Raw genomic sequence first — 19,252 nt, forward strand, 5'->3', positions numbered from 1 at the left:
TAGGAAGAGTGATGAATTTGCTAGCTCAGAAAATATTTTATGAGAAATGCAACAACTGTTTCTCTAATGAGGCCAAATGGCACAAAATTAGGCAAAATGTAGTTTAGAACATATATGGGAGAACTTCTGTATGTGGAAAATGTCATTGGGTTTTATTGGGCCCACTTTAATAACAAAGATATTTCTTTATGTGGAACACTTACTATGTTCCAACTATATTGAGTGCCTTGTGTATTTTATTTTATTGGTCCTCATCACTCTTCTGTGAGAAGGATGATGTAGCTCCATTTCACAGATGAGGAAATTGAGGCTCAAACTCGTAAGATTAACTTGTTCAAGCTATGTGGTAAGTAGCAGAGCAGGGATTTTCAAAAACCCAACTCTTAACTACAGTCCTCCTTCAAATTAAACACAATATTTAGTATTTATTATATTCTAGACACATGTGCTCAGTGTTTTAAATACATTTTTCATATAATCCTTAAAACAACTCTAAAACAATCCTCTACAACCTCTAGTAAGGTTGAGGGACTTCCCTAAAGTCTTATAGCTGGGAAGTGTTAGAGCTAGAATTTGAGTGCAGACTTGTCTTGTTCAAAGCCTCTCCCCTCATACACTTTTTAAACCAGTGAAATATGTTGCCTAATGAAAAGAGAATTTTTAATTTCAGACATAGAATGTGAAATAAATCTTCATACTGTATTGTCATTGCCTGCCAAAGTAACCTTAGGCCATATATCTTCCTTTGATTAAGATTTCCCTAATGTTTGTTTCCTTTGATGAAATTTGAATTCAGATGTGATTAAGTTAATAAAATATGAGTTACATAGTGGAGAGAGCTAGGCAGAGATTCTCAGTCTCAGCACTGTTGGCCTTTTGAGCTAGATGGTAATTTGTTGTGGGGGGCTATCCTGTGCATTAGGATGTTAGCAGACTTTATCCACTAGATGCTAGTAGCAACACCTCCCACCCCCACCCCTGACCCAGTTGTGACAACCAAAAATATCTTCAAATATTGCCATTTGTCTCCTGGGAGATGCAAAATTGCTCCTGGTTGAGAACCACTGTTCTAAGGTGACTTCTGGCATGACAGTGGGTTAGAGCTTTGTAAAGATGTGGGACCTAGTTTGACTTACGATGTTACCTTTAACTTCTTTGACTTTAGTTCTCACACCTTTCACATAACCAGAACCTAAAGGACCTTAGCAATCACTAGTTCAGTGGTTCCCACACATTGTTTTTTCTGGCCTAGGAAACGATCCAGTTTTTCCAGGTTAAAAATGTCAGCCATACTTTGCTGTTTTCCTTGATTTCTTCCTCAAAAGAACATTTTTAACAGCAAAAACAGATTGAAGGAATAATCTAAAAGAGACAAAGTAGTCTATTAAATTAAAAATAATTATAGTAAATTGGAAAAATCCCTGGGAAATCTTTCAGGGCACTAGCTGATTAGACAGTGACTCAGAGGCAATCTGAAGCAAGAAGAAAGCGGCCCAGGCCAGCCAATGTTAAAAAAAATACTCAGGGCAGATATACTTCACTGCACTTGTGTGACTTCATTTCCTCATAAAGCTCACTCTTTTTTTGTTGTTGTTAATCCTCACCTGAGGATATTTTTTCCATTGCTTTGCAGAGAGAGTGGAAGGGAGGGAGGGGGAAGAGAAAGAAACATCGATGTGAGAGAGACTCATCAACTGGTTGTCTCCCTCATATTCCTGGAGCGAACCCACAATCCAGGTATGTTCATTTGACTGGGAATAGAACCCGTGACCCTTCAGTGCCCAGACTGATGCTCTAACCACTAAACACCGGCCAGAGGATAAAGGTCACTTTTGATATATATATATATTGTTTACTTTTGATATTCTTTATTTTACTTGAATCGAAATATTGGGGCGCCCGGCCAGGCATGGCTCAGCAGTTGAGCGTAGATCTAGGATCTAGGCAATTGGGGTTCGATTCCCGGTCAGGGCACATGCCAGGTTGTGGGCTCGATCCCCAGTCAGGAGCTTGCAGGAGGCAGCCGATCAATGACTCTCTCATCATTGATGTTTCTATCTCTCTCTCTCCCTCTCCTTTCCACTCTCTGAAATCAATAAAGATATATTTTATATATATATATATATATATATATATATATATATATATATATATTGGGAAGCAGAGTTTTAGGAGAGTATTAATATGAGTTGTTTTAGGTCTTTTGCCTTATCAGGATAGACCTGGGCCCAGAACCTCCCTAGGGAGTCTTTCACATAGTAAGTGCTTTATCCCCTACCCTGCCCTCATTTTGCTTTTGCAAGTATGTGTGTGTGTGTGTGTGTGTATAAGGGTAGTTCTTGAATCAATGACCATAATTATGTTCTTGTTTACAAAAACCACTTGGCTGCCTTTTCCCTCAGAGTTTATTTTGTATTATTTTGATTTTTTTACCCATTAACAGTTATAAACTTGTGGTAGGTCATAGGCCAGTTTAATCTATGAATGTGCCATCTGGCTATAATTTTAGCAGGCTTACCCAGATCATATGCTATATGTGGTGAAAATAATACTATCTGATGTTTATTAAATACAGTTTAAAATGTTATTTATACCCCTGTTTTTATTCAAGGCAATTTGACCATTTACCCCTATTAGTAGGGTATTAGCATCTTAACTTTCCTCTCATTTGGAAGAAAGGTATGAGAAAAATTTCCTTTTGTACAGGTGAGGAGATTAGTTTTTATATTAGGTAATGTCTGGTGATAACTTAAAAAAATTTTAATTTCCTTTTTTTGTGAGATCTATCAGACATGGGTTAGAATGCATAAAACATGTATGTAGTGCTTAAAGAATGATTTTAAACAAACACGAGGGACAAGAAATAGAAAGTGCCTCTACCCCTAAGCACACCTGTCTGTCCTTTGTCCCTGTCACAACTTTCCTGCTCACGTTTAGAGGTAACCACTCTCCAGATTTTTGTGATAATTATTTCTTTATTTTTATGTACAGTTTTACCAGCATTGTATGTATCTCTAAATAATTTAGATTTGATTATTTTTGAATTTGACATATGTCTTTTTATATGTATTATTTTGAGATTTGCTTTCTTTCCTCAATATTATTTGTGAGAGTTATCCATGTTGTTGCATATATCTCTGGTTTGTTTCATTTTCATTGATATTTAGCATTCTATATTATGAATATACCATGATTCATCAATCTGTGCTGCTGTTAACAATCTTGTATATGTCTTCTGGTGCACACAAGCAAACATTTGTCTAATGTATTTTCCTAATAACAATTGTTATAGGATATGCATATCTTCTAGATAATGCCAAACTTTTCCAAGTGGCTGGTGTAATTTTTTTCTCCTGTTTGTTGATTCCTGTGCTTAGTACCACACCATCTGCACTCTCATTGTAGTTTTAACTTTCCTTTCCTTGATTATTGATGAGGTTAGGTATATTTTCATGTGTTTATGGCTATTTGGATTTCCTCTTTTCCAAAAAAAGGGGAAATGTTTAGATCTTTTGCCCATTTTTTCTTTATATTGGGCTTTCTTATTGCTTTGTAAGTTTTTTGTTTATTTTGTTTTTAATATTGTTTGGATATTGGTCCTTGGTCAGTTATATGTGTTGCAAATATCTTCTCCCACTTTGTGGCATGTCTTTTCACTTTATAGTGTATTTTGACACATGCATTTTTCATTTTAATGTGCTCAAATTTTTGTTTCTTCTTTTAGCTTTTTGTGTTTTGTTTAGGAAAACTTTCCCTAACCAGAAGTTGAATACAATTTCAGTCTTTAAACTAGTTGGAACTGGTTTTTGAGTGTGAGGTAAAAAGTAAGGTTCCAATTTTAGTTGTATCCATATAGATATCTGATTGTTATAGCATCATATTTCGAGAAGACTGTCTCTTTTCTATTGATCTAAAAAGCCACCTCCATCATATATCAAAAGTCTGTATACTTGGGTTTATTTGGGGCTCTCTGTTCTGTTCCATTCGCCTGTTTGTTGATTCCTGTGCTTAGTACCACACCATCTGCACTCTGGCTTTATGTTGAGTTTTGATATGTGTAAGGTAAGTCCTTCTCCCTTTTCTTCAAGAGTGTCTTGCTTGATAGTTCTTCAGGAGGTTATCTTGGTATTTTGTATTTCTCTATTAGATTTCGAGCTAGCTTGTCAAATTCCACAAGAAAACATGTCGAGATGTAATTGAGATTGCATTTAACCTCTATGTCAATTGAGGGGAAAATGACATTTTCAGAACATTGAGTCTTACAGTCCATGAGCACGGTATATTTCTTCACTATAGATTTTCCTTTGGTATCTCTCAATAAATATTTTATAATTTTCTCTATAGAAGGACCAAAATTATTTTTAGAAAAGTGGGAGTGGGGAGGCCAAAAAGAGAAGGATACTAGGTAGTGAGAAGGGCACACTTTACCAGTGTGGTCAGAAATTCAAAGTCAGCGTATACAATTTATACTGATATATTCATTAATACGGAACCTTATAAGATGAGGAATGTCTAAGGGTCTAATATATAACATGGTGGCTGTAGTTGAGGACACCGTATTGTATAAATGAAATTTTCTAAGAGAGCAGAACTTAAGTGTTCTCACTGTGCCCCCCAATAAAGGTAAATATGTGAGGTGATGGATGTGTAATTAACTTGAGAAATTCTTTCACAGTGTATATATATATCAAATCATTTGTAGTATATCTCCGTCACAAAATTTCCCATCTGTTCACTCTTCCCTTTGACTGTGTCTGAGGAAGGAGTGTCTCTGTGAAGAAAAAGGTCCAGTGCTAATCCATAAGTACTCTTATTCCAGGACAGTTAGGGTGGCAGTGACTACAGATTCTCTCCTACGTGGTGTATTCCTTTACATTCCTCACAGTCAGCCAGTGGGAGAGGCTCCAGAAAAATGATGCCCAGTTTTCTATTAGAAAGGCAAAACATAAAAATAATTCATTGTTAACATCATTTATGAAATGAGGCTTTTGTTGCTATGACAGATGAGGCCACTCTTTTATCTGAGCTTCTCTGACCTTCTGCTGGGGATATGCTGGCTCATTGAAGCACTTCTGTATGGAACTTCAGCAGCCAATAAAGACATTGTCTGCTATAACCTGCAAGCAGTTGGACAGGTGAGTACTACTAGGTTGTGACTGTACATTGCAAGAAAGGCATACTCACATAAATAGGATGCAAAAATAATACACCCTGGGAAGTGGGACCATTTTGTTAATTGTTATATTGTGACACAATAGCTTTTTTTGTTTATTCATATTAAAAAAATTGCTTTGTTTATTACAGAAAATTTGGAAAATTCAGAAAAGCAAAACGATAGCTAAAATCACCCAGAGAGCCCAGACTGAGTGGCTCAGTTGGTTGAGTGTTGTCCTGTGCACTGAGAGGTTGCTGGTTCGATTCCCACTCAGGGCACATCCCTGGGTTGTGGGTTTGATCCCCAGTTGGGGAGCCTATGGAAGGCAACAAATTGATGTTTCTCTCTCTCTCCCTCCCCACTCCCTCTCCCTCTCCCTCTCCCTCATTCTGTCTCACCCTCCCTCCCTCCCCTCCCTTCCTCAATCTACCTGCTTTTGTTTACTTTTCAGATTCCTCAAGAAGTTTTTTATATGTTTCCCAGAATTTTTGTTTGTAATTAGTGGGAGAAATGGGCTATAGAGGGATTAACCACACTAGGTTATTTAGTTAGTTTTATTTTTTAATCACGGTAAAATACACATAATGTAAAATTTACCATCTTTTTTTAAAAATTAATTTTATATAGAGAGAGAAACGTCGATTTGTTGTTCCACTTATTTATGCATTCATTGGTTGATTCTTGTTTGTGACTTGACTGGGGATCTAACCGGCAGCCTTGGCATATTGGGACTATACTCTAACCAACTGAGCTACCCAGTCACAGACAAAATTTACCATCTTAACAATTTTTAAGTGAACAGTCCAATGGCATTAAGTACATTCACATTGTTGTGAATGTGAACTCTCACCACTATATAGCTCTAGAAATTTTCATCATGCCAAACTGAAACTTTGTATCCATTAAATAATAACACTCCCTTTCTCTTACACCTCCAGCCCCTGGTAACCACCATTCTACACTGTGTCTTTATGAATTTGACTATTCTCGGTACCTCATATCAGTGGAACCATATATTAGAACACACAGACACAGAGAAAACCCCTGAGACTGAAAATTTCTGTAAGTGGAGGACAGGGAAAGATTGATGAAAGAGGCTGGGCACTCCAGTCTGGACATTAACAGAGTTTATTAAGAGAAACTTACATATGAGACACACCTTGGGTGCCTCCAAGACAGAACAGATATCCTCTACTCTTCTTGGCAGGTGCCAAAGAACTTTATTGAGTAAAGGAGGAAATTGTCACAGGTACTAGTACTAGAATGCTACCAGGTACAGGAAATTATATGCTTGATGAGATCAAGACAATGGCCTGTTCCAGGAATCAGCATATAGTGGGAGGCAGGAGAGGGGTGCTAATTTATGTCAGAATGAACATTGATTATGGTTAGTCTCTAAGGGGAGGTGTGGTGTGGTAAACAATTTCCCTTGTGGCCTGGGTCCACCTTGTGTGTCTGGCAGTGATTACATCATGGAACAGTCTCTCCACATCATACAATAGCTGTCTTTTTGTATCTAGCTTATTTCACTTAGCTTAATGTCTTCAAGGTTCATCCATATTGTAGCATGTGTCAGAATTTCATTCCTGAGAGTATGTTAAGCCTTTGCCTGATCTGCTCCGGGACCCAGGAAAAGCAGACTTTGGAATGCGTCTTGGTCCTGTCCAAATGCACCCAGCCCCAGCAGAGGAGATCTCAAGCTTAGGATTGTTGATAGCTCCAAACAGGTTACTCAGGGCCAGTCACAAACTGCGTCTGACATTGGCCTGTACCAGAGACCCTCCAAAAAGACTGAGAGTCCTAACAGATCTACCTAATACTTAGAAACACACCCAAAAAGGTAGCCAAAATGGGGAGACCAAAAAACAAGCCTCAAATGAAAGAACAAGAGAAGTCTCCAGAAAAAGAGCTAAATGAAATGGGGATAAGAATTTCATTCCTTTATAAAGCTAAATAATATACCATTGCACATATATACCACATTTTATTTGTCCATTCATCCATTGATGGACACTTGGGTTACTTTCATTTTTGGCTATTGTTAATAATGCTGCTATGAACGTGGGTGTACATACACCTGTTTGAGTCCCTACTTTCAGTTCTTTTGTGTATATATCTAGGAGTGGACTGTTGGATCAAATGATAATTTCTACTTAATTTTATTGACATCTAGAATCATTTATGCAAAAAAACTTAAATATGATTATGTATACACAAAAGTGCACATATTACCTATGCTGAACAATGCTAAGAAACAATATATTGATGCAACAGTTGTCTTCTAAAATAAACATAAAAGCTTATACCAGAATGCCAGACAAAAGTAAAACACTTATTTCTCAATAGAACAATGCTGAAAGTTGATAGCAATCCCAAACACCCTCAACTTTCCTTACAAAGCTGCCCAAGTCCAACTGTTTTAAAAAACTGACTTTTTACATCAATAAAAATCTGGTGACAATCATTATAAAACCAAATGCTGGACAGTCTTTACTCCTTTAAAACCCCAAATATTCCAACATAATCACAGGAGTAAAAATCATTTTAAAATGATATGCTTTATGAAACAATAGTATGTACATTTATTGCAAATTAGGAGCCACCATATAGTTTTCTATAGCAGCTGCATCATTTTACAATGCCACTGCATAAGGGTTCTAATTTCTCTACATCTGTACCAATACTTATTGTTTTCTGGGTTTTTTTTATAATAGCCATCCTAATGGATATAAAGTGATATCTCATTGTGGTTTTGATTTGCATTTCCATCATTAGTGATGTTGAATATATTTTCTTGTGCTTATCGGCCATTTATATGTCATCTTTGGAGAAATGTGTCTATTCAAAAATTTTTCCCATTTTAAAATTGGGTTTTTGTTCTTTTGTTTATTTATAGGAGTTCTTTATATATTCTGAATACTAACTCATTATCAGGTATATGATATGCAAATACTTTCTCCTGTTCTCTCATAGGTTGCCTTTTCACTCTGTTGATTGTGTCCTTTGATGCACAGAAATGCTTAATTTTGATGTAGTCCAATTTATATATTATTTCTTTTGATGTTGTATTTAAGAAATCATTGCCAAGTCCAGTGTCATGCAGCTTTCCCCCCTATGTTTTCTTCTAGGAATGTTATAGTTTTATCTCTTAGGTTTAGGTTTTTGACCCACTTTGAGTTAATTTTTGTATGGTGTAAGGTAAGGGTCCAACTTCATTCATGTACATGTGTATATTGAGTTTTCCCAGTACCACTAGTTTTACCTTTTCTAGAATATTATCTAGTTAGAATCATACAGTCTTAGCCTTTCCAGATTTTTTTTATTACTTAGTAATATGTATTTAAGATCCCTTCATGTCTTTTTTGGCATGATTATTGTTTGCTTCTTATTCAGTATATGGATTTACCAGTTTTTTAAATCCATTCACCCATTGAAGGACATCTTGCTTGGTTGCATCCAGGTTTTGGCAGTTACAAACAAAGCTGCTATAAACATCTGTGTGCAAGTTTTGTGTACATGTAAGTTTTTCAAGTCATTTGGGGGGAAAACGAGCATGATTTCTGGATTATATGATAAGCCTCTGTTTAGCTTTGTAAAGCTGCCAAACTGTCTTCCAAAGTGTCTGTAGTCATGCTCCCTATAATGATGTTTTGGGCTACAAAGGACTGCATGTACAACGATGTTCCCTAAGATTATAATGGAGCTGAAATATTCCTGTTGCTTAGTGACATCATAGTCCATGACTTCAAAGGATTTTCCAAGAATGAGGAGGTTGCAGAAATCAGCGAGGCTACGGTTGAGATGGCTGACAACTTTAACCTGGGTGTGGATGACACTGACATCAAGGAGCTCCTGGAGGGGCTTCTGAGGAATTGACTAATGAAGAGTTGTTGGAACTGGAACAGAAACTCATAGCTGAAGGAGAGTCAAGAGAAAAGTAAACTGCAGGAGAAGGAAAGGAAGAACCCCCCAAGAAAATTCAGGGTGAAGGAGTTAGCAGAAGCTTTTGCAGACCTCAGCAAGCTCCTTAAAAAGTTTGAAAACATAGACGTCAACACCGAAAGGTTCTCATTAATAAAGAGGAATGTTCATGGTACATTATCTGCTTACAAGTAAATCTGTAATGAAAAAAAAAACAAACCAAGCAAACCACCATGGATGTATATCTGAAATGAGTGACACCTCTTCAAGAAGAGCCTTAGGCAGTTCCTTCAGGAGGTATTACAGAAGAAGGCATTGTTGTCAGAGGAGAGGACAGCTCCACACATGTTATTGCCCCTGAAGACCTTCAGTGGGACATGATCTCACTTATGTGTGGAATCTAATGAACAAAATAAACTGACAAAAAAGATCAGAGACATTGAAACATGTAACAGACATGTATTTTAGAGGGAAGAGATTAACGAATGAACTTATGGGCATGCATGCATAGCCCATGGAAAGACAGTAGTGTGGGAAAGGCCTGGGGAGGTGGGGGGAGCAGGGTGGAAGGGGTCAATGGGGGTGTGGAAAGGGGAACATCTGTAATATTTTCAACAATAAAGATAAATTTTAAAAGGTGAGAGGAGTTGGGTAATACTGTGGTCCCTCTAAACAGTCAAAGGATAAAATAAGGCCCTCGCCAGTGTGATTTAGTAGGTTGAGCATTGATCCATGCACTAAGAAGTCACCATTCAATTTCTGGCCAGGGCACATGCTCAGGTTGTGGGCTTGATCCCCAGTAGGTGGCTTGCAGGAGGCAGTCAATCAGTGTTTTTCTCTTGTGTCCATGTTTCTCTCTCTGTCCCTCTTCCTTCCTTTCTCTCTAAAATCAATAAAAACATACTTTTTAAAAAAGGAAGCTGGGACATGTTTTAGGTAGGCCTGGGTAGAACTTCCATGTTTTATATGGTATGTATACTAGATGGTAAGTTACCAATAAAAACAATAGGTAGGACTCCTTTAATAGAAAATAATGAAATAAATTGAAGTCAGAGTGGAGCAGTTATGACGGGTTGTTTTGATTATTTTCACCTAGATATTCTACATTTCCTCATTTCTCTATACCGTCAATTACATCTGGTATCTGTACAAAGAACTAAGGATGAAACACTCCCAGAGTGGACACAGCACATTTTCCCTGGTAAGTTTTATTCAGAGTTAATAGTTATGAACAGTATGCAAAACAAATCACATATCCTTGGTAAACAGTGGAAGCATTCAGTAGTGTCTAGGTGATTTCATGGAAGTTAATAAAAGAAAAACCATGTTCTCACTGAGTTCCTATCCTGTTGACATGATTTCCTTGTATCTCATGCCACCAAATTGATTATAGGAAACTTCATGCATAGTACTGCCATTTATGTCTGGTTCTTCAATAAGAAATAATCCTTGGCTCTGTACAAAACCATCATTGTTGCCAAAGAAAAAGAACTTGGTGAAGAGTCAGGTAAAGTGCTCAGTTTGGTAACCTGGGATTTGAACTACAGGTATTGGAAAGAGAGAGTGTTTGTTCTGCTCTGCTGTATTTCTTCAGCATGTGTGGGTAATAGATACTGGTTTGTAGAAGGGCAGAGGAATTAATATGTGGTAATCAGAAAGCAAGATTAACCCAGGGAGAAATTAGTTGTCTTTCCTTCTTTGGTTCCCAGAGTTTTGGGCAGTATCTAGCATTATAATTATGCAAGAGAAGAGAGCACTAAGTCAGTACATCTGGACACTTTTTGTGGGTGAATGCATATTTATATATCATATATTTCACCAATTTTAAGTATACAATTTGATGTGTGTGTTTTTAAAAAATGTATATTGATTTCAGAGAGAGGAAGAGAGAGGGAGAGAGAGAGAGAGAAACATCAATGGTGAAAGTCATTGATCGGCTGCCTCCTGCACGCCCCTACTGAGGATTAAGCCCACAACCCGGGCGTGTATGTGCCCTGACCAGGAATCACATTGAGATCTCCTGGATCCTAGGTGGATGCTCAACCACTGAGCCATGCTGGCTGGGCCGATGTGTTTTTTTATGTTCGTTTGTTTGATTCTCACCCAATGACATTCTTTTCATTGCTTTTTAGAGAAAGTGGAGTGGGGGGTGGGGGAGAAACATCAGTGTGAGAGAGACACACATCTATTGGTTGCCTCCTGCACACCCACTGGCCAGGGCTGGGGATTGAGCCTGCAATCCCCTTGGCTGGACTCAAACCTGGGACCCTTCAGTCCATGGGCCAACACTCTAACCACTTAGCCAAACTAGCTAGGGCCAGTTCATTGGTTTTTAAAGTAAACTTACCAGATTTTATAGTCATCATCATAAGACAGCTTCACATTATTTTCTTCACCCCAATAAAATCTTTTATGCCCACTTACTGTTAATCTCCTTCCCACCCTCTGTATTAGGCAAAGCACTAATCTACTTTCTGTCTCTAGATTTTTCTTTTCTGGACATTTTATATAGATGGAATCATAAGTATATATAATCTCTTGTGTCTGGTTTATTTCACTTAGCATAATGCTTTTGAAGTTTATCCATTGTAGTATTACAAAAGTAATTTCTTTTTATTGCTGAATAGTATTCCATTGTATAGTACACTTTGTTTCTTATTTCTGACTCAGTATATCACTAAGTGATCTTGGCAGAAGACATTTTTATGATGTTAGCAATTTTCATTTATTTAAATGTTCTTATATGTTTTAATATTATTATACATATTTTACTAAATATTCCAGTCTTCTTATTTCTGCAGTATCCATTCTGTTTTAATATTTTTATTGATTTTGAGAGAGGAAGGGAGAGGGAGAGGGAAAGAGAAAGATCAATGTTAGAGCAACACATCAACAGGCTGCCTCCTGCATGCCCCCGACTGGGGATTGACCCTGCAACCCGGGCATGCACCCTGACCAGGGAATTGAACCTTGACCACTTGCTTCCTGGGTCAGCGTTCAACCACTGAGCCGTACCCGGCTGAGCTGAAGGGGATTTTTAATTTTTTTTATTTTTTAAGGGGACCATGGAGTAAATGAGTCTGGAAAGCCTCCCAACATACCTTTCTCTAGAGCCTACAGATCAGTTCTAGGACAAGTGAAAGTGATACATTGTCATGCACATGATGAAACTTAATAAATATTTCTTGAATGAATAAATGGTACTATAGCATCATGAAAGGAGTATTTGAAGGTGAATCAGGACATCTGTCTTCTAGACTCAGTTCTGTCATTGATCTCCTGTATGACCTTGGGCACATCATCTCCCTCCCTTGGGCCTCAATTTTGTATCATAAAATTATGTTGGTCTAGGTGATCTCTAATGCCCTTTCCAGCTCTAAAATGCGATGATAGTCTTAAATCATAATCTGACTGACTGATTTAAGAAGATATTCTTTTCTTCTTAAGAGAAGAATTGTTTTTCTAGCCTTGTTCTAGATCAGGGGTCCAGCCCTTTGGCCGAAATCATTTGGTCTGGCCCTGCCAAGGCCTCACCAAAGAGAAGCAGTTGCAGCCATCACATTAGGGGTGAGTTAATTAAATGTTTTGACCAAATATAGCAGGCTAATTTAAACTTGATAATTTTGTATGGCCCTCAAATGATGTTATAAATATCCAAATAGCCCTTGGCAGAAGAAAGGTTCCCCACCCCTGTTCTAGATACACACTGTTGGAGAAGGGCAGAGGTAAAGAATGCTTTTAAAACTTTTCTCTTTTGCTGTAAGGAGAAAAAGCAATGGGGAAATCATTGGGGGAAAAGTAGCCTGAAGGAGACCCCTTATGCAGCATTCTGGACAAGATATTGCAGTCTATACAAGCAGTCAGTATAATATTTGCAGTGAGCAAATATTTTATGTACTGTCCAGTTCAGTAGCCAATAGCCATATGCAGCTATTGAGCACTTTAAATGTGGCTAGTGTGATTGAGGAACTGAATTTAAAATTTTATTTACTCTTAATTTTAATTTAACTACATTGTATTGAGCAGCACAGGACTATATTCTGGTGCCCTTTTCTCATTTACCAGTAGGGACTCAACACTTACAATTACTCTTCTGTATTTTAAATTTGTATAATTTCTCAGCTCCCTACAATTTAGAAATGACCTATGTCCATGACTGTGTATCCTTTTACATGTTTGTCTACGTAGTTCTAGATCCTAGAGCTGGAAGGTACTACAAAGAAACTCATTTCCCTCCTTTCAGGCAGATGAATGTCTGAAAAGTTCAACAGTCTTACAGGGGTAGTATTTCAGGTTTTTATTCTTTCATTCACTCACAAGCTAAGAGACTGACTGGAATTTGGGAGAGGTTATTCTGGCACAGTCATTCCCTAAATAAGTTGCCACAAGATACCATAAGCCAAGGGTGGGAACAACATAGGGTAATATATATATTATGAAATATATATGTATTTTTAAGGCTTGTGCTCCTGGCAAGGAGAACAAGTTAATTTTGAAGTAAAGGGAGAAAGAGACATAGATTAACTGTCACATATGGTATTCTACTGCTTTATAGTCATACAGGTGCATATACTGTACTTTTCTTCATGTAACACGTGCTACAAGCACTAGTTCCAAGAAGGTAAACTCTAGCCAAAAAATTTAACCCCACTCCCTATTATTCTGTCATTATAGCTTTATTCCAGGAGCCTTGACATGTTTTATTTTTTTCTTCTTTTATTTTTGAGTTCTCTTTTAAATACCCTAGCAAGACTTCTGCCCTAAACTTTTATTAATAAGCTTTTTATCAGAAACTCATTGACATCCAGGTAAAGACAAAAATTAAACACAGGATAGCGACCTGATGGGTCAGGATAGAATAAAAAGAGAAGGGATGTGGGTGGGAGAGTTCACCAAAGACAAATTTCATTTATTTTCCATTTTACCTAAAATCAGCACTGTCTATCCAGCTTGAAATCATTTGCTATTCTTTTTTTTTTATTCAAAGTTCTTAAGGCAAGTTAATTACCCATCTCCAGTTATTGATTAATCGCTCACTTAATGCTTATTAATCCTAACAATGCCATTCCATATTATCTCTACTTTAAAATAGAAAAAAACCACACGTGTTTTCTATTCTGTTATCTCTTTAAGGTGTTCTGTTCAAAATATTTCACCCTAAATTCCTAGTGGATAGGGACCATTCTTCTGTAGTTAGTTTTACAGTGTCTAACATAACTGGAGATTTTTAAAATGTTGTTTCTTCTAGAATCTAATGGGTCTTGAAGGGCTTATAATCCAAAGGGCTTATTTGACCCTGCCCTTATTATACTAACCCTGGCCTATTATGCTTTCTGCTGGCCTCTTATACATGGACTTTCACTCTGCCCGAAGGAGCGAAAAGCCCACACCTCCCTGGATATAAAGAGAAAGGGATTGAACTGTTCTTAGAGATGGGACGTTGCGTGATTTTACATTTTTCTTTCTTTTTAAGAGAATTTGTCTTGGTATCCAAAGCTTAGATTAAGCCACTTCTTCCAGGCTCTCTTTGTGACTGCTGTACTTTTTAGAATATGGTAATACAGATAAAATTCTCTTGTCTCCAGTGCTAAGGAACTATTTCATTGAATTTCATAGTAAGTGTTGCTTAACTGAAGCAAGCTGGCTCTTGGGGATTTTTGTTCTGTCAAGTGGTAAATAATAACCTGGTATTTATTATAATATGATTGGCAGTATCGTAAGACATGGCTTACATTTATTCTTTTCATAGGTTATCGATAATACTTGCCAAGCTGGTCAAATAGCCATCATTTTGTCGAGGTAAGATTTTTGCTTGCTTTCCTAGCAAGGTGTGGGTTCATCATTCTGCGCCTCGGTGGGAACAAATAGGAGAACAGTGCCCTTTATTTCTATTGAATCTATCATGTCTCAGTCCTCATAGAGCCTTTCTGAGTAGGAAGCAACAAATATGTGGTCTTTGATCCCATTTTCTCAGGATAGGCAAATAGTTTGAAGTTACAGATTTGGGTTTTAGCCTCAATTCTGCCATCAACTCTATGTGGCCTTCAGATATTTCCCTTTAAATTTTTGGACTTTTAATTCCTTTATACATATAATAAAGAGTTGTAATAGGTGGCTTTCAAGGTCTCATGTACATTCATAACACTGGGTGAGACTCTTCAAATTATTAAGCCCAGAAAGGGTTTGGATCTCATTTAAGTGGTCACTACAGAGTTGGTTTTAGATTTTGTAATGTTTATTCCTGTATCTTTTCCTCTGGATAAATAATTGGTTATTTAAGGTGTACTTTGGGAAAGCTCCTAGGGAGGGGCTTATGAGAATGAAGTTATTTCTGGTCACCATGGAAAGTGAAACAGACTGAGCAAGCACAGAACTCCTTGTTAAAATTTTCCTTCCATTTTGACCCACTTGGATTTTTAGCTGACCACACAAGTCCCAGAGATTCTCTGTGAAACTCTGTTAGGGTTCATTACCCTAAGTATAAAGTTCATTCCTCACTTTCCCTCCCCAGTAATTGAAAAAGAAGGCATGCTTAAGGTCTTTGAGGTCTTTTTCTTAGAGAAATTAAATGTGTGTGTATTAGTGGAGGGGGGCAGGGATGCTGGAGATAGGAGAAGAACAGGAGAATATTTTGCAAATGGAAAGGGCATGAAACAGTCTGAATATTAGGGTGATAAGGTTTTTTTCCCTCCTAGCCTGATACCTCTACTATTGATAACACCTGTATTCTGTCTGGGCAATGCCAGTGAATGTTTCTACAACTTCAGCCAGAGCCATAGGTGAGTAAGGACCAAATCTATCATTTTTGTGGTAGCCTACACCTATTCTTTTCTGCAAATGGAGATGGAAGAAGACTTTCTACATACATTCTGGCCAAGGTGCTTGTAGTTGAAATGGGCTGTGGAGTAATGTGTAGGCAAGTCTGAAAATACATAAGTAGAAATATAACACAAAGTGACTAGAAGATAATGTGTCTGTGAGAAGGAACAAAGTGTTACGAACAAGGATTAGCGTAGTGATAAGTAAAATTTTAGACTCATGAACTTTTGTTGCACTGATAAGTATCTCTAGTTTTATATCTAGCAGTACTCTTGTCCATTTTCTTCCTAGGTGTATCCTGATGTACTCATCACCATCAGCCATGGCTGAACTGCCTTCTGCCAACACATCAGTCTGTAGCACACTTTATTTTTATAGGCTCACCATTTTCCTGGCCAGCTTTGTACTCAGCCTCTTCACCATTGTGGTATGATGTCACCTTACCTGCCTTTTTGGAAAGAAGCAAAGGGAGGATGGGGTAACACTCCCAAGGCCTGGGAAAGATGAGGTAGAAAGTCACTTTCCATAGTCCTAGACTTTAAGTCTAGGACTTTGTTAAGGAGATATTGACAATTTACTTACTACCTCAGTCTTTTGGACTTCCCAAGATCAAATGATGAGTGGGAAAAAGAAGCTGTATTCATTCTGTGGGAATTAGCTTCATTCTAGAACTAATACATGTTCTTGTGGATCCTCATGGAGTATCAGAGCAGAAAACTAATATGTGTGAAGTATATCCTTTATATAGAATGATATTCTGGAACATAGGACATGAGCTTTAATTTAATTTTCCAAATGATGAGTTTTCTCAATTCTTTATTGGCTATAAATTTGTGTTTATGGTATGTCTAACTGGGGTTAAGATGCTAAGTGGCTCAGGAAGGTATTAAATTCTCATCTGACATCATCAAAGTGATGAACAATTAAAATAATCAGCTATCAGACAATATGTTATTTATATATAACTGCCCAGTACAAAATCAGTAAGCAAGCAGTATGCCTTCTAATTTCCCATATCTATATTTCAGTATCATTTTCTCCTCTCTTCATATGTTAGTTCAGGGATTACAAACTACTACCTGCAGACCAAATTTATCCCACAAATATGTTTTGTTTCCCAGTACAGCTAGTACATGTGAACCAGATGTAATTGTGGAGACTTTCCTTTGACAATTCAGATATAAATTATGGAGATAGCTTAGCTCAAAATCAGCAACTTTATAAAGATTGCACAGTGACTAATTTATATTAAAATGGCTTTAATGGTTTATATTTAGAGTGGATTGACAAGAGACAGGTAGCCTGGCACCCTGGGGATTCCTGTTTGCGTCTTCAGAATAACCCAGGCTTCAGTGGGCATTCAGAATTAGCATTCTGATTCGTTTTTAATCAACAGATGATGAACTGATTCTACTAGCCATAAATATTCTCAAATAAGTTCAAGCCTTCTTTTGACTCCTATGTCTGTGGGAAAAGGAAACTAGATGGCTAAACTTAAGTAGTTGGTTGTTAGAGTATGGATCTGGATTATTAGGGAAAAGTTTCAAATTTGGTCAGATTTTTTTCACCAAGATTATTACCTAATTCACTCCCCACAAAAAGCACATTGGACTTCTGAACTGATTTATATTTCTTTCATTAGCTAAACCGTATAAAGACAGTCCCCAAAGGAAGGGAAGAGCAATCTATTTTCCATCTAAGGGCAAGAAAACACTTTTTTTTTCCTCTTAGAGTTGAAAATTTAAGCTCAGTTACAGTGCTAAAGTATTTATTTTAAGGATATTAAGCATAGAACACTTTCTAACTCAATCTCTAATAAAGTTTTTAAAATCTAACCAGACCAGGTTAGATTTTTATATCTAATCTCACCAGGTTAGATTTTAATTTTAACTTCTTATGCATATTTTGATCAGCCTTCGTGAGAAAAAAAATCCTGAGGGTTGATGTTAAGGTTCATGTTTTGAACATGGTAACCACAAGTTTGGCTAATATCTGTCCATTTCCCTAGCCAAGCAAAATTCATTCTGAAGACAATTTTCTGTAAAGACAGAGGAATAGTCCTTTCCTGCTGTTAGATCCTAAGTGAATGATCCCTCTAAAATTTAGGAGGATAGACCTGGGAAGTTACTAAGCCTTGGACAAACTACTCACTGCTATACCCATGTCTAGGTCTTACTCATCCAAGCCCAGACACTGTATAAGAAGTTTGTGAAATCAACTGGCTTTCTGGGAAGTGAACAGTGGGCAGTGATTCATATTGTGGAGCAGCGAGTGCGCATCTACCCAGTGGCCTTCTTTTGCTGCTGGGGCCCAGGTGGGTATCTTAATGGAAAGAGCTGGGCAATGAAGAGGGCACTATTGGGTTCTGATCAAGCAGAGTTGTCTCACCAAGAAGGATGACAGCAAATTCCTGTCCATCTTTTAAAATTCAAGTTGTTCCCACTCGTATTTCCCAGTTTTCCTCAACCTCCTTAACAACTTCTTATGTTTTGGAAGTTAAGATCATTAGACATGAGATGCAACCTGCTATGAGAGGAAATGTCCTAACAGATATTAATACCTGTCTTTCCTGCTACATAAAGTTGTAGTGAAGATCAGATTGGGTAATGTTTATGAAAGAGCTTGGTAAACTCAAAAATGTTAAAAGTGTAACTAACTATCTTTCTATAGTATGTCTTGCCACCATTGCTCCACTAATAATCTGCAAAGTTTAATCAGTAAGGAGTAAAAATTGGAGACCCAAAGCCCAGTGGTTTATATAACTGCTTAATCTCACTGCTGGTCTTCATTATGCCTGTAGCTTCCATTTTAACAATGCTTAGGCATGTATACTGAAGAATTTTATGCTCAGGCAGCCAGGGATGACCACAGGATTTATATTTTGTGTTTTCACAGCTGTCATTTTGGTGATCATAAAGCTGATCAAACCACAGGACACCAAGCTTCATATGGCCCTCTATGTTCTTCAGGTAACACCTTCAACATCTAGCATCTCTGTTCTCACACCCTCCTGTCCTATTCTCTTATACTTCCATTACTCTGTAAGCACAACTTTTTCTCCCTCAGGGTATTTATTTCTGCATAGCAAAAGATAAAATATATTATTTATATTTACTTATGAATAATGTGAAATTTTCCTCACAGATGTGGTAGACACTTTTGTGAAAATGGTCCCATGCATTTCAGAGCATATGTATGTCTGGTCAACTTCATTTTATTGATGTGTTTTTAAGGGATGAGTAAAAAAAACAGGATCTACCATCAAATGTTCTTATGAAGCACTAATAGTGACATGATTCTCTCCCATCCAGAGTGAATTGAATGGGATAAATTAGCTATTCTAGGTGAGTGGGAGGG

General features: G+C 37.3%; 1 protein-coding gene across 1 annotated transcript in view; it reads left to right on the top strand.

Annotated features, from left to right (window-relative positions):
* TMEM116 (transmembrane protein 116) overlaps window positions 1–19,252 on the top strand; it is a 32,380-nt gene that overhangs the window by 9,146 nt on the left and 3,982 nt on the right. Inside the window, exons 4-10 of the mRNA XM_016203083.2 lie at window positions 5,004–5,135; window positions 10,173–10,277; window positions 14,826–14,875; window positions 15,772–15,855; window positions 16,187–16,322; window positions 18,065–18,209; window positions 18,791–18,864. Of these exons, the coding sequence (XP_016058569.2) occupies window positions 5,004–5,135; window positions 10,173–10,277; window positions 14,826–14,875; window positions 15,772–15,855; window positions 16,187–16,322; window positions 18,065–18,209; window positions 18,791–18,864 (726 nt within the window). The remainder of the gene's footprint in view (window positions 1–5,003; window positions 5,136–10,172; window positions 10,278–14,825; window positions 14,876–15,771; window positions 15,856–16,186; window positions 16,323–18,064; window positions 18,210–18,790; window positions 18,865–19,252) is intronic.

The sequence above is a fragment of the Miniopterus natalensis genome, chromosome 20, assembly GCF_054644295.1.
Source record: "Miniopterus natalensis isolate mMinNat1 chromosome 20, mMinNat1.hap1, whole genome shotgun sequence".
Lineage (NCBI taxonomy): Eukaryota > Metazoa > Chordata > Mammalia > Chiroptera > Miniopteridae > Miniopterus > Miniopterus natalensis.